Below are 17384 nucleotides of genomic sequence, written 5' to 3'. Positions count from 1 at the left end.
CCATATATGTCTTATCAATAAGCCCAAACGATTGGGTATCAAATCACCTCTAATTGACTGGATCAATTCATATCTAAAAATCGACATTTTAGGGTCAGGGTTGACTACACTTTCTCTCAGGCTATGCAATGTCCAAGTGGGGTCCCCACAGGGTTCAGTACTAGGACTTCTTCTCTTGATTTATATAAACGATCTTCCACAACAGGTATTGTCTGACATATTACTTTTTAGTGATGATGTGGAACTTTGGAGTGATATGCAACCGAGAGGACACACTGGCACTTCAAGAGGATCTGACTCGAACGGACTTGCCCTTAATACTTCAAAGTGTAAGGTAGTACATTTGAGACATGTTGCAGACTACAGTTACAACTTAAGAAACTCCTCTCTAGAAGTATCCCAAATCGAAAAAGATTTAGGAGTGCTGGTACTCTGCGATTTGAAGTCTTACACTAACTGTGACAAAAATGCCTTCCGAGCCAACCTTGCACTGGTAACATTGAAGCGCATTTTTGGACAGTTTGACGGAAGAACTTTCCATATAATCATTAGTTTTATCCGTCCCCATTTAGAGTACGGAAACATAGCATTTCCTACCCCACTCCAAAAGGATAAGGACACTCTGGAGCGTAACCAAAGGTGAGCCACGAAATCAGTCCGCGGACTCAAATTCAAGCCTTAGGAAGAGCGCCTCTAATCGGTAAATCTTTACTCATTAAGCTATAGGTGCCTTAGAGGTAACCTTTTAATGACTTACAATATCCTTGACACTTCTGGACATCCCTTTAAACACCTACTTAAGTTTAGCTCAAATACAAAATTAAGGGGTAACATCCAGAAAGTAGAAACACAACACATCTGAACGGACTGTAGACACAACTTCTACTCTGCCGGCTGGTCTAGTCCAAGCAATTTCGCAGGAGTCCTTTAGGAGGCAACTTGACATATTCCTAAGGACTAAGGATAATATCTTACCATGGTTTACTAATTTCTTTTTCCTCTGTTATCATTAGTATACCTAGGTTTCCTTTGGATGTATTGGTGGTCTACTACTGCTAGACACGGAAGCCCGTTAAGCGTAAGCTTCTTCTATTCCGTCCACAACCATTTGAACCATTTGAACATTTCATTTGGAGTGTTGCGGTTCATACGTATTTTGCGCTACAAGTGTGTTTTTCATGGGTTTTGTTGTTTTTATAGTAGCATTTACTTCTGGGCACACCATGAAATAAATTAACAAAACGAGATAACGTTTTGCTACTTGGACCGATGCATATATATGCCTGGTCCAACGTTGTAGCTGACTGACTGATAGGCTATCAAAATTAGAGTAGGCAGAGCGGTATATGCGGGAACGTTGGGTATTAATGACAAAGTTTCTAGCCTCAACTTATCAGCATTCTGCAGTTCGATATTAAAGTAATCTGCATTCATGAACTAGTTACGGTCGGTCAGTCATAAAACCCTACGCAAATATCTGTCAGACCAAGTCTAGGGCTCCGGGGTGGCCCCCTAAGGGAACCACCTGTTTCGGCCTGGGAACCCAGGCAGTATCACAGCTCACACACGAATCAAGTGACCTGTGTAGCGCATATGTATTCCGTGCCCCTTCGTACCAATATTTATGTGTTCGAATAAATAAATATCCGTCAAGCTGAGTTCTTATACCACATTAACATTATCGAGAATTTTAAGAGAGCAAGAATATTAGTAGCAATAACAGCGTAAAAGAACAAACATTGGTCAATGCAGTTCGTAAGAGGTGAGTTTGAGGAATAAAATGTAAGAAGTAGCTTTAAAGCTAAATACTCGGGAAAAAATAAAGTGAATGTACCTCTTCCACTATGACTGATTCTGAGCCACATCTCGTGGTTGAACTCATCGAATACAATGCTACATGTATAAAGAGGTAAGTGATGCATCGAGTTGTTTGATCCTGGACTATCTAATAACTTGTAGTTACCTTTCGTCATCGGTAATATAACTCGCATTTGACACACTGGATCGGTCCATTAAACTGCATAGGCATCTGCCGTTCCAAACAGTAACAAGTTTTCAGCTATACTTCTGACATTTGGCTAAGTCACTTTCTATGAATGATGATATACCCATATGTCTTTCCTAATAATTCCTCATGCTTTGGATTTTGACAGATTATGCAATTTTCCTTAAGCTTTAATAAGGTACTTCTAGTTATTGTTCATGAAGTTGAAAATCTTTGAATGAGTATCCAGGATATACCATTTACTTCATATATCCCGACCGTTTTTTTAATGAAGAGCATCCAAAATACATCACTTTCCAAGATTTCCAGTTTAAAAAATGCTCGTTGTAATTTAGAATGATGTTACGCATTAGTCTGTTTCAGGTTCTGCGTAATAACTTATTGTCGGAAAATTCTCTATTCCGATATTCCAAAAGCAATAGCCAGAAGACTTGGAATTTTCCACAATTTAGTTTACCACATCGACTTTGCAAAATAGCGTAATGAACCAATTTGGCCACTATAATGCCGCTTATATTCTATTTCTACCCCAAAGGTCATTCCGGTGCATAATCTCATTAGTACCTGTTATTCTCACACACACTGACCATACTTCGATGGCTGATTATGCAGTACTAATAGTATTTTTGCTTTTTCTATTCCCAACAGTCCTAGTACCATGAGAAGGACAGCTGTAATAAATATCATACTTTAAATGAGCATTTAGATAACTACTTGAGTCTAAATTCATTCAAGTTTGGAAAAGACAAGTAACTTTTCTGTGTCGAGATCAGGATTCCTTTTATCATCAATCCATTCCAACTGAGTCAACACATTAGGTAAGTGGATTTGTTAGATCATTTAATTATTTATAAACGACAGATATATATTTAGCAGATTCATAGCACATCCCTTAAATTCTCAAGTAAGCTTAATTCTCCTATCTTATTTTATTTTATTTGAACACATATATATTGGTACAGGAGTGCGCCAAACATATATGCGCCACACAATTTCAGTTCATTAATTGCGTGTGGGCTGCGTTACTGCCCGGGTGCCCAGACCGAACCAGGTGGTTATCTTAGGGGGCCACACCCCGAGCCTTTGACCTAAAGGTCTAACCCACAAGGCAGTGGAGCATCGTAAGGAGATGCAGTCCCATGGTAGCCGGTGACCGAAAATTGGTTCATATGCCATTTGTTCCCGCAGGATACTGGTGCCCATGTGCACCATTGGTTTGGAATCCGGTTAAAGCACCGGACATTCGCTTTTCGTCCTCTCATTTTCGTAAACAACACCCCCGCCACGAGAAGGCAGTGAGTAGGACTTCCCTGGCAGAGGCTGTATACGCGTGGCCGTGTGAGAGTATTTCGAGAGGGAGGGCGAACCCACCCCGCTCTCGGCCATCACCATAGATGATCTGTTACCCAGTAAGGTCAAAGATGACGTTATTAGAGAAGGCATTAAAAAAGATATTCGAGCAATAAAAAAGTCAGTCAAATTCCATCTCAGCAGAACGAGTTGTTCACTTGTAAAGAAGTTTCAGTATCTCACTTATTAAAGTATATGCTAATGATGTTGCCTGGAGAGACAGTAAAATATTCATTATTAGACCATCGAGGTCAAACAACACACCATCTCTTGACCTTTTTCCTGAGAAACAAGCCTTCACCATCATCTCATCGGTAATTAAAATCTAATATACCAATGCGTGATTCTTTTCTCAACTATGTTTAATACCAGTGTGATACAAGCTAATTAACTTATGAGAGATCTCGACACTAAATATCTTGACGTTTACAAGTTAAATAAGTGTTCACTATACTTAGACACAAATCTTTGGAGTTTGAATCATTTTTTGAACAATTTCTGGCGAGACTATAATTTATGGACGAACCAGTCAGATTTACGATAACAGATCTTAAATTTTGGCGCAAAATTCACTCATCCATTTGGTTAAATAGAGTTTTAGCATTATAGCTGATGTCAGTTTGTGATGAAAACCTGATATCTGACTCTTAATCCTAACCACTAACTGTAAATATTACCTAGTACTCGTTTCCTAACAACTGTGTTACTTACTCGGTGGCCCCAGGATATACGAGCAATGTTTCGAAGACACCTATGGTCGAATACTAGTAACCTACGAGTGTCCTCTACTCTTACCGGCTATGTTTCACTGCCATAAAGTAGGACGGAATGAACTGCTGCGCAGTAAACATGTCCTTTGGTTGCTAGACGGATATCTCGCCTACACCATAAATGACGCAAGTTGGCAAAAGCTAGTCGAGCTGTCTGTATCCGTGCTGAGGTTTTGTCACACACCAAACCAAAAGGGCTGATGAGACTCCCAAAGGAAGCGGTTGACACGCTCATTTTCTTCACTTCCTATCATTAGTTGGGGTGTCGATGTCACCCATTTTTGCATTTCGAGGGGGAGAATCGAGTTCCGAACATGCTTGCATTGTTGCTTATAGTGGTCAGAAGACTGCATTTTGTCAGCGTCTTCACCAAATAGAACTATGTCATGGGCATAAGGACTATGTCATCGGCAGCTCAATAGTTACAGCGTCCGACCTTCAGACACCAGGTCACAGGTTTGGGCTCCACTCTACTTATTTTGAATTGCGCAACTGAATAGTATCAATAGTTCTCATACTTCTAGTGTTGCTTAAACCCAAGTACGCTAATGTGTAAGTGACGAATAATTCGAATAAAACATATTTTGACCATTGTAATACAGTAATTATGGGTTTGTAAATGTAGAGCTTGATGATGAAGTTATAAAAAACAATTCTTTGCTCAAATATCTGTTGAGTTCGAAATCCCATACCTTCTTATTTATTACAAACTGTATGCATGCATATTACTCTTAGTTATCATTATTATTATTATTATTATTATTATTATTATTATTATTATTATTATTATTATTATTATTATTTTAGGAATGAGTACTGAGAATGCTTCGAAAAATTGGGAGCTTACTTTGTATGAATTACATCGTAAACCACAAGAGCCTATTACCGATGGAACAGTTATTGCTGTTAGTCCACGAAGCTTAAAGAGTGAACTAATGTGTCCAATATGTTTGGATATATTAAAAGTGACTATGACAACGAAAGAATGCTTACATCGTTTTTGCTCTGAATGTATTATCACCGCTCTTCGTAATGGCAACAAAGAATGTCCAACATGTCGTAAAAAGTTGGTGTCGAAAAGATCGTTAAGAAGAGATCCAAATTTTGATGCGTTAATTTCAAAAATTTATCCAAGTCGTCAAGTAATGCTCATTTCCAATTCCTTTCATAATTTCTTTACTGTATGTATATTGTAGGTTATATCAGTGTAGAAAGCTAGAGCTTAAAGCACCTAACTCGTAAAGTTGTTTTTCTTAACAATATTCCATGTATATCGGTTTGCGCGACCATCTGGTATCACTAGCACTTAAAAAATGTGACTCGTAGTCGACTTCAGAATTGTGTAGTTTGTCACTAAATAATACTAAAAATAGGAATTAATTGTGTGTTCTCTTTAAATATCAGAGTGAAATAAACATTTGACGATTGTTTCACGATTTTTATACAAATCTAAACAATAATACATGTTGTAATGTTCAGCCTAAATATTATCTATTTATTAAATTTTAATCAGTTATTTGTGATTATCGTAGGTGAAAATCTTTAATATTTTTGATTTGAATGGCCACACTTTAATTTTTAAAGATTTTAAGGCCTGACTACTTTTTTGGGTTTACTTTTAACATGATATTTTATTGAATATGGGTGAATAGTGTTGTGTAGTCCATGTTAACTAGATTGCCTTAACTAACCCTCTGCCAAATTATACTGCAAGGTTTTCACGATCTTTCATGCTCTTGTACGGCCAAAAGTAGAGAAAGTCTGCTTTCTAAAAATGCTTCCACCGCCATGCGTTTATGCCACCTGTCAGGGGAATCCTCTCTGCCTTAAGCTGAAGGCCCCCAAATGCCCTGGTACGGCCGAAAGTGGGGAGAGTCCGCTCTCCCTCTCGAAACGCAATCACATGGCCACTCGTATATAGACTCTTTCACGGAAGTCCTACTCACTGCCTTCTCGTGGCGCGAGTGTTGTTCACGAAATCGAGAGGACGAAAAGCGAATGTCCGGGAGTGGGGAAACCCTGATTCCAAACCAATGGTGCACATGGGCTCCAGTATCTTGAAGGAGCAAATGGATGGATATTCTTTTTGATAGGTCTATCTACTCTCTTTGTAAGTAGAACAGCTAAAAAGTCATTCCATATTCACATATATTCTCTTTTTTTCATATGATTGACTAAGTGTGTTTCATCAAATTGTTTATAAACAAATCTCTAGTTAGCCTGTGTCATTTCATGTAATTTTTTTAAAAACGAAAAGATTAACAAAAACTTGTGACCAAATACCAATATCGAGGTAATCCACTAACGATGCATGTACACCAATAGAGACTGATCAGTTATAGTCTCTAACATATCAACAGCCTGAAAATGTAAACCCATGCAAATAAAATACATTTTCTTCCAAAAAATGGACAAAAAATTCGGAATTGTAATTAAGCTGTTTTAACGATATATTTGAAATGCTAAAGTTTAATGGTGGCTTTCAGTGAAAATTTGAAGCAAAAGGCACTGGGCTTGAGTTTTTGTGAGAACGTCAACACTGAGATGTAGTTACATTCAACCAATAAGTCCTAAATCGAAGGAAACACACATTCTGCATTTCACTATTATCCACTATACAACTTTAATAAAAAATGTACTTGGCTCAAATCGGCTATCCATCTTCAATCATTAATTTGAGTGTATTAATATCTGTCGTAGAACCTGTTAAGAATTTATCAGAACTTGCAATTTTATTTAATTATTTGTGTGTGTTTTAATATAATGTAAGAGTCTTTCTTTACTCTTCATTGGTTTAATCAATATATAAACTGTCTTTTTAGTTTCATTTCATTAGTAATTATTTCATTTTTTGGTTTTTATCATCAATCAAAAAAGGAGTATGAAGCACATCAAGATAAGATTTTAGCACGTTTAAATCGTCAACATTTAAGTGCAGCATTGACAAGATCACTGGAACAACAATTAGGCTTAAATGGCAACAACAATACTACTGCCAATAGTAGTAATGGCAGTAGATCACGAAATTCAACCAACACTGGACGTAATCAAACACTAGTCAATAGTAATGCTGGTAATGGCGGAACAAGTGAAGTACATACAGATGCTGGAATAAGTGAAGAAGAAACACCGTCAAATGTAAGTTTTATTTTTTGAAGGGGCTTTGTAGAGATTGGTTTGATTTGTAGATAGTAGTTATCACAGATCGATCTCACTTGGAGTACTATTCAAAACAATTGAGGACTGGACAAATATTTCCTTTCAGTATGAAGCTCCTTAGCAGTGCGTACCCATGAGCATAGGGCTTTCAGGTTTAAACTATTAGAACCACTATGTCTGTGCTCAGTGGTAAAATTCCTATTTTTTATTAACTTACAACATGATGCGATGGCAATCCAATGCTATCGGTACCAACTGTTTCGTTTTCAAAATAACTGGACTCTACCAGTTATAACTTTTTGCTAGAACTTCAAGAAGATCTTGAAGTAAGTCACTACTGAGCTACTTTTAATTATCATATGCCTATTCAGATTGAATTACGTTAATTCTGTAAAAGTGTTTGATGACAATTGTTAGTAGGCCAATACGGCTTTAACGTTTCTTCGCTTTCTTTTGAAAACTAGGGGAAATGGGTCATTTACTGGAGACGGAATAAATAAATAAAATTCCGAAAATGATTGTGGTACAGTGAATAATGTGGCATGTAAAGTAGATATAAAGTTAGAATGTTTGAAAGGAGGACAAAATAAAGTATTCTGGAAAATATGAGCATGGTTTTTTTAAAAGCAATAACATTTTCTAGAAAGGGATTCATTCAGTTTTGATCAGATTGGAACATCATTCAGACTTGAGTCGGTTAAAGTTCCCAAGCCACTGGTGATACTGAGACCGATTTTAAATCAAGTTCCCTACGAGCTCTAATCATTGATCACGATTATCATGTGGATCCATACTGTATAGTTTGCACTTATCATCATAGCTCAGGCCAACATCCATTGACCTCATGGATTGATAGTATATCGTGGTTTGACCGTCTTACAATGTCATTAGTAATTGTCCTAAACACAACATGACTGGTATCTCCTCTGGTTCAGTTTCGTCTTATGCCTAAAACTCACTTAGTTGCTTAAGTATTATCGTCTGTGCGAACTAATAACCGAAACCAGTTATTAGTTGGTGAAGTTTCCTTGTTATCAATTAACTAGACGGAAATTGATTGGCTTTTAGTACGTCTTAGGCTTTTTGCGCATGTGTTTCGATATTACCACAGTGAGTTTCATTCTTCTAATGCTTGTTAGCAATATATTACAGGATACACCTTTCTTTGTAGAAAATCTTATCAGAATCGTCAGCTGGATTTACTTGGATTCTAATAGACAACTGAAAATCAAAAAAATTTTTTGTGGTTTTTCATTTTCTGTGCTGGATAGTATATTTGCGACCTTTCATTATCATTCTAAACAATATCATCAGAGCCCTACTTCACTTCTACTTGAATTAGGCGCTGTTAATGTTGTTCAGATCGATACTGAAAACTTTGAGATTAAACCCTCCAACTTAGACAATGTGAATATCACCAAAAGTATCCCCTTGAACTGCAAATCTCCATCATTTCGTATCAATAACTATTTTACAATAGTAATAATGAAAATAATTTAACTTTCTTTAATCCTAACATTACTGTCTATTTAATATCTGTGTTTTATTTCTGATTCTCTATCATGTTGGTAATTCCGTTTTTCTTCAGTTTATCAGTAATGGTGCTTGTTCAACACGACGTGTCTCATCTACATCGCATCAATTAACTAATAATTCCGATACGGAAAGTGGAATGGATACAAATTCAATTGGCGAAAATAGTTCTGTATCCGATTTACCAGTTTTACATGATCGTAATAATACATCAGCTACTTCTTCTATGTTCACTACAACTGCTGGCGGTGCTGGTGATTCAAATCATCCTCATACTCAATACAATTGTTCCATGGATCGTAGTATTATTAATAACAATAACAATAATAGTAGTATTCTGCATAATAATAATTCAACTTCATCTATGTTATCACCATCTGTATTTCCTGAAATTGAAGTTTTATTGAAACCACATCCACGTTATTCTTCGCAGTATACCACTTCCACTGCTATGGTGTCATCTACTTCATGTAGTCCATCTACATCAACAGGACATCGTAATAACAATAATGCTAACAGTAGTAATGGTAATAATAACCCTAATAGTAATTACAATGATCAAGGAAATGGTTTAATCAAATATCTTAAAGCTCCGACAATAACTACAGGTTAGCCGTACCTTACAGTATCTACATTTAATAACTTTTATTAATTTACTATTTCTGTCTTATTTGTAACTTGTCTATCAAGTACAGGTTTATGTACACAGATACTGAGTAATACTCTTGATTGAGAGATACTAATAATAACTATAATAATACCTGCTCACCCAAACCTAAGTAATCGGTAGCTCAGTTGTTAGTCTTTGATTTCTGACCCTACATCATAGATTTGTACACCGCTCCACCAAATTCGATTTGGTTAACCGGATCGCATCACTATCCTTCACATTTATAGTGTGAATTCAAGCCATGTAAACGAATTTGTATGTCTTATATTGTAAACAGGCATCAATAATTTACATTTAGTTACGTTTTGCTCTGATAAAAATATGTATAAATAACTTATAACGCGAATGATTACATTCTTTTTGTTGTTAATTTGCAACTCATGGACTATCCATCTGAAAGTTATTAATTGAGATAAATGAGAAAGAGTAGGGTTCTGTTTATGTGTACTGCAATACAAAAAAGGTTTACATCTACCCTACTGCCATCGATTTTAGACTATGTCACTTAAGGTTTTACCTCATAGACCTCAATCAAAATGTTAACACTTCCCAACATTATTCACATATACAGATGTCATAGAATTATGCCTTGTTATGAGTTGGTCTTAAGTAATCTTTACCCAGTCTACTTCTACGCTGGTTAGTATAGCACGTTAGCTTTGGCATTGGTTGGAGATGTGTCTCGTACCTCTTCAACCAAACCTACTCAATGGTTTTATCAGATGTAAGTATTATCTCGAAAAGATGTTGACCAGACACTAATAAATCATCCATATCTTCTTATGATGCTTTTTACAGCCATATATTTATTAAGAGCAAATTACTGTTTGATATACCAATCCTGTATTAGACACAGTCTCTAGAGTAAACTATTAAGCCGTTTCATTGAAATAAAACTGAAATTTATAAGTTAATTTTGACATTTTTCAACATAATCCTTTCCTAGCTACAGTTTATTTCTTTATTGTTATTCTTATTCACCTCCAATTTAGTTGATCATTTATGTAGATATTTAACTGTACGTATTAATCTTCAAAGAATAAACAGAGAAGTATCTGGTAAGTGCAGTCATAGTTATATAATCTTTACTATTGTATGAATAAAATGACTTATTATCTTAGTTAATTTAAAAATATAGTTCAACTATTCTATTCTTTTAAATATTTATTTGATTTTGTCTTGATTTAGAATATTATATATGGTCATATTGACTTTACTTCATTTTATGTCATACATTCTGCTAAGGATGCTTCTTGATAGATTCTGATCTATGTCAATCAGTTTCACTTTCTGAGGCGTTACCACTGATTTATTTGATCTTAAATTGATCTCATGTAAAGCTCAATTTCACCAAGAATCATAATCTCCTTCCGAATTGCAAGTACACCTCGTTGTGACGAGAACCGATACGCACTAAACCTAGGTTCAAGGTGTCCTACTTATTATCTCTAACCACTTAAAATCAAAACATAGTGTACTCGATATTAAGCCTATTAGACTAGCGATCAAATTCAAATTTCGTCTGTCGAATCTGATTTGTACTAAAGGAGACTAATCAGAAATGAAATTGGCTACTACTTAGTAGTTGATCAGTAAAAATAATGACCATTTAAAAAAAATGAAACTACTTGTTCGATGATCATATAAAACGATATATATTTATACATATTATACTAAGTCCATTTCTCGCTTAATAATAATTATAAAAGGATTATTTAGTAGAAAAATTATAGTTTCCTATTTAACGATCATTTTCTCATCCATTTTATACACAATAATATTTTTCTTAAAAATTAGGTTTTGGTTACTTCGTTTAACATAACAAAACCAAGACAAAATTGGTAATCTCTGAAAAATCAAATTAATATTATATTCAAACTAATTCACCCCATTGCACAAGCAGTGGCTAATTGGATAACGCGATAGAGTTTGAAGCGAACGGTACTGAGTTCGAGTCCCAGAGTGTTCATAAACTTTGAGATGCAGGTACATCCAGTTGACAAGTCCCAAATAGGACGAAACGCGTGTCCTGGATTTCACTGTTAGTCACCATCCATCTTTGTTTATAAAGCTTGTGACCTAAGGCAATATTGTGAGGCAGTCCGCACAGGATGCACATATACCATCAAGAGACTGATCAGTTGTGCAGTCCTAAATAACAATGAGAAGATACAAGTAAACAACACCGATTGAATTTAATTCATAATTTAATTTATATTCAGTAACGCAAACTGTTAATGATAAGAGGGAATTGAAAAAGAAAGAAAAATTGCATTCTTTTACTTATTGTGATTTTTGTGCAACATTGTTGGCGTCTTTTTAAAGAAAAATTGAACTCGATGATTATTCAGTATAATATTTATTTTGTTTATCCAGTATGATAATTCATTCGGTATAATATTAATTCAATTGAGTGTAATGATTGTTTAAGATATAATATTCTTGTATTCAATTAACATGGACTATGCTCAGCATGACATCGTTCGTTATAGCTCTGGATATTTGTTTTTCATTTATGTGATTTTATTCTAATTAATAATCAAAATAGGTGTACAAACCAATATATAATAATGAGTGTATCTTCGACTAGGGTTGTCGTCGTGTTTTGTAGTGAATAAATCTTCATTTGTACCAGTCTTCTTGTTCTTACTTCGTGTTGTGAGAATTGCAGTGGTTTCTCGTTTTTTTTTCAAGTACAAGTAATAAACGATTCCGATATAACAATTAGCGACGACAACCAGTTATAACAAATTGACGAGACATATTAGTTAAGTATAAAGGAATAAATATTTCAATGGTTAAGATCATGAGTCAATTGAAGCCAGACCACCATGGGAAACCCGAAAGCACTGGACGGCCGTTTAGTCCTATTGTGGGACTCCTCAGCAATGCGCATCCACGATCCCGCCTCGCGAGATTCGAACCCAGGACTTATCAGTCTCGCGCGTGAGCGCTTAACCACTAGACTACTGAGCCGACCGTCATCTAACGGTGTTAATGTCCAACTTCATCCAATCCACGAAATTGAGCGACCCATCCACCATTGTCATCAGTGAGTTACTATCTCACAACCGACCTGATTGGACTGCATTAGTCACTGCTTCTCACTGAAACTCTAGGAAATACCTCTTGAAGCCAGTCACTAGTGAGCATATGTTAATAAATATTTCTTTTTATATATTTGTTCATCAAAATTCTTATACCATAATCCTATTGAGTTTTAGTTTCATATGATCACATTACATTGAATTATCTATAATCTCAATGAATATTTATCGTTTCTGTTTTGTTAATTTGTTTAATTTCTATTCATTCTTTTTTTTTTTTGATTAAGATGAAAGTGTTCGATTCATCTTATACAGTTATCATGAAAGTACAAATACTTATCAATTATTAGATTCCCATATGTCCATTGAAGAAATTAGTCGTGATCAATTTCATGGAGTGAATTGTCTTGATTTATATTATGCACGAGATGATATCTTAGATGATAATAATAATAATAATAATAATAATAATAATAATAATAGTAATAGTAATAGTAATAATAATAATAATAATAATTGATAAAGAAGTACAAAGAAATACAAAACTGAATCATAATTTATAGTGAATATTGAACTTCAGAATTCCTTTAAATAATTGTCTATATATGTCATTCATCAATCGCTTATTAATATTGACATCCATAGTTATAACAACAACAACAACGCTGTCTCGCATCAATACAGTTATAAATTATTTTTAATGATATATTTCTCTCTCATTAATGCCCCTTATGTATATTTGTTTGTAGTATTTGACCTTTTTATTGTGTTGTCTCCTTTGATTTGATTTCTTGGCTTTAGTTTTGTTAATTTTGATTTTGTTTGTTTTACTATTGTGTGTTATATGTGTTTTGTGTACTACTAATCATTAGTAGATGACTGCCTACTATTAAAAACGACATGTTGCATCTAATTATTTTAAAAAAAATGTAATTATGTCTCTTATCTAAAAAGTTGTAAATAGATTTACTTTTGCACGGATCATCTTGGATACTACTGATAAACTAAGTCTTAGTAATCTACAACTGATACTGAAAGAATTCTAACAAAATATTTATGTATTAATTATAATGATGACTAATTTCTGGAATATATTTATTGTTTTAATTTATGAGATATATTCATTAGTCTTTGACCCATTGATCGTTAACTCATAATCTTACCTCCTCTTTTGTATACCTCTTTTCCGCATACACATTATAGCTACTTTGTACAGACTTATTTCATTTTAAAATCGAAAATGTATAAATTTATTGTTATTATTAATATATAAAAATGATTGTTTATTAAGCGTATCTTTCTTGTTTTTGAATGATTGTGTGACTTGGGGTGAGGTGTTTGTGAACAGTTTTGTAGACTATCTACCAACAATTGAAGAATAGCAACATAATTAGGGATGGATCAAGGACAGAATTTAACGGGTCCTGAAAAGATGTGATTTTTAAAATTAATCTACTGGAGGGTAAGTTTTCATGATATCTTGATTCTTAAGTATATGAACCGAGAAAATAAGAAACCACTTTCCGAGTTCACATTTTGCCAGACTAGTTGCTTAGCCGTATTCATTCAGCTTTTCAAATAGTCTTTTTAAATGAGTTAGACTCTGTCTCGTCTTTACTAGCCATTAGCAGCGATTCCTTATATGTGTATACAAACGATGAACCCGGCAGAACCTGATTGGCAAACTGCTGGAATGTTTTCTCTGCGTTTTTAATGCTGAAATGGGAGGTGATAGCTGTCTTCGGAATATAGTCAGGGTGAATTTGCGTATGACGATACTCACTTACAAGGTCAATTTTCGACAAAATATTTGAATAAGGTTAATTGTTCATAAGGTATATATATATAGTCTGCTGTGATTACTCGAGAATACGTTTTTTAGGGATGTTTTAAGCTACTTGATAGTAGTATAACTTTTAACTAAGAAAATATTCCAATCTAATTGATCACATTTTTTGTGTAAATAAGCCCAGTTTGAAAGATAAATTTATATGTTCTAAGTTTTGCTTAGAACTATATCTTAAAAAAGATAATCAAACATATCTGAGTGATAAGTTTCATCAGATAAAGAACATGATATGATAAAATAGGTGTTTAGATTTGATTTGACACCCAAGATAGAATTAACAAACGTTATTCCATTCAAGAGTACACCCGGAACCTCCAGTTCTTATGGCAGGCATGGCAAATGTAAACTGCTAAGTAGAGATTCAATGAATAAAATTCAAAGCTCTGGTTTCTTTGTTACATAGCGTGGTCCTCATCTCAAGTCATCGACATTTATTGTGTTGGGCCTTTGAAGGAAGTCAGCAGGAATCTTCGGATTTAGGTACCATACTAGTTGGTACCTGTCAGTAAGGCTCACGTGTAATCTTTAGGGATCAAATGTTCCATAACAGGCTCAATAACGTATCATCCAGCTTAACAGCCTCAGACGTTATCAATGAGCTATTCAAGCCAATAATGATCTCATGTAGCACTGAGATTACTTACTTACTTACGCCTTTTACCACTCGTCGAGAAGCATAGGCATTCAACTTCATCCTGAGAAATCCCTTCCACTTCTTTCCAGCTTCTATTCATCCTTTTCATTTCTACTTCCCATTCTGGATTCACTGTGTTCTTTGGTCTTCCTCTTTTCCGTTTCCCTTCAGGATTCCAAATTAAGGCTCGCATCATGATGTAGTTTGATGATTTTCGTAATATAAGTCTTATCGACTCACAGCATCCTCTACTAATTTCCTCTTCATATGGAAGCTGGTTAGTCCTATCCCATAGTAAGCTGTTGCTCATGGTATCCGGTCAACGGAAATTGAGTGGACAATTAATTATAAATACTTGTACTATTTGGATGATGGTTGTGGTAGTTCTGTAAGTTTCAGCTCCGTACCACAGAACTGTTTTGACATTCGCATTTAAGATTCTGACTATGATAGTGAGAAAACGAAGTTACTGTATTGTTATTAATACCATTGGCACTTGGTTCATATCAGTTAACAAATCACTGGAAGGAAGTGAGATATTTTTCACCCATATGTGTTATTTGAATAGAATTGATCAATGGTCGCGTGTTTTTTTGAGAGAACTGACATAAAAATAAAATGTCCACTTGACAGCTTCAGGAATTCATTAACCGTCTGTAGTCGACACTTTATAAGTGTGTACTAATTACCTAGAGGTTTGTGGTAGTGTTTTTGGAGTAGATATATATTATCATCGCCAACTCCAAGCAAACTATGGTGGTCCGGGTAAATCCAGCTGACAAGTCTATCATAATCTGAACCAGATAAAAGACTCAGTAGACGCCCAAAGTCCAAATTGACAGGCTGGATTCCGTAAGTTACGATCATGCATGGACCAAACTGTAACACTACGGATCATTGTTGAGCAAGTGAATGAAACCTGTTACTATACATCAACTTCGTTGATTATAGGAAAGCATTCGACAGTGGATATAAGAACCTCATGGAAACTTCTTCAACATTATGGTGTACATGAGGAAATCGTCAACACCCATTTCGTGCTTCTTTGAACAGCATCAGAGCAATTCTCTGAGTGTTCGGAGGATTTTTTACTTCGTGACGTAGGATTGAGATATTTGCAATTAATTGGCCACTTAGTAGTAATCGAATTCATGTTCTACCAGTCCTTAAGTGCTTAACGAATTCTATTGCCTATGTTATTATATAACCAATGACTTGATTACTTCCATAATTCACAACTTTGGAGTAAAGAATTTCAAGGAGTTCATTGAATAACTGGTCAGTAGTAATCATGTGATAATGATAATACATCGCAATATACAATTGTTTTAATGTATATTTCGGATAATTGAATAAAATATTTTAAAATAATCATTTTCATATGAATTGAAACAAGTTTTCTTTCTAAACTACTTTGATAAATAACATTTTAAGTCAGTCACTTGTTTCATATAAGTTTAGTTGATAGATGAAGTCAATTCATCTAATCATTTCATGTAGTCTCTATATTTCTGAGTATGCACTAACTTGGATGATTCAGTAAAATGTTTAACAAATCTGGTGTCTGTGTGAAACATTCATATAAATTTTAGCTTATTAATAAAAAAATAAACAATTATAGTCGCTTACCATATTCATGTTAATGTGATTTCTAGACAAAACGGAATAAGCAACAGAGACATGGTAATATGAGTGAGTACAAGGAATGTGATTATGGTGAATTCGTCAGTTGGATTTACCTGGATCTGAGTTGATGTTCACCCAACCACATCCACCACCAACTTGAACCCAGTAACGTTGTGGTGTATGCTACTTATATCGACAGATATAAACAGTATGTAACATCAATCAGAAGTGGGATGTCTGGCAACAGAAGATTGAGAAAATCGAATTGAAGAGAACAGGGATTTAAACATGAAGTAATTGTAATAATAATAATAATTGGAATGAAGGAACAATCAATTTTGTAAGAGACAATTGATGGAAGATGTGTGAATGAAGTATTCAATGTATGGTTTTCGTATTTTATGAAAACATTCTGTAATTTTGTACTAAACAATGAAATGGTTATTTTGCACCAAGTCTTCCTTCACTTGACCATTAACTTAAAACATTACCTCGTTTCTCTTTCAACTACTAATTCCACTATACCACTAACTTTTGAATATATATACATACTTTATCTTACGAGGCATTTCTGTACAGATCTAATATGATTTAATTATGATCCGGTTATATTTTATTAAGGATTGTTTTAATCTAATTTGTCCAATTTTATATTTGATTCAAATAGGTCGAATTAATTTAATGAAAAGGGGTAATTTATTATTTAAACAAACTGAACCAAACAAAAGAACCAGTTAAATC

The 17384-nt window shown here is 34.6% G+C and overlaps 1 protein-coding gene across 1 annotated transcript; it reads left to right on the top strand.

Annotated features, from left to right (window-relative positions):
- Positions 1 to 1127: 1127 nt before the first annotated feature.
- RNF2 (E3 ubiquitin-protein ligase RING2) lies at positions 1128 to 14415 on the top strand. Its single transcript, XM_051216387.1, has 7 exons — positions 1128 to 1167; positions 2654 to 2823; positions 4933 to 5267; positions 7003 to 7263; positions 8873 to 9425; positions 10480 to 10545; positions 12822 to 14415. The coding sequence occupies exons 3-7, from the start codon at positions 4935 to 4937 to the stop codon at positions 13052 to 13054; spliced, it is 1446 nt and encodes a 481-aa protein (XP_051066979.1). The 5' UTR covers positions 1128 to 1167; positions 2654 to 2823; positions 4933 to 4934; the 3' UTR covers positions 13055 to 14415.
- The last annotated feature ends 2969 nt before the right edge of the window (positions 14416 to 17384 follow it).

The sequence above is a fragment of the Schistosoma haematobium genome, chromosome 4, assembly GCF_000699445.3.
Source record: "Schistosoma haematobium chromosome 4, whole genome shotgun sequence".
Taxonomy (NCBI): domain Eukaryota; kingdom Metazoa; phylum Platyhelminthes; class Trematoda; order Strigeidida; family Schistosomatidae; genus Schistosoma; species Schistosoma haematobium.
Note: the sequence above shows the minus strand (reverse complement) of the source record. Positions and strands in the feature narration are given on the sequence as shown.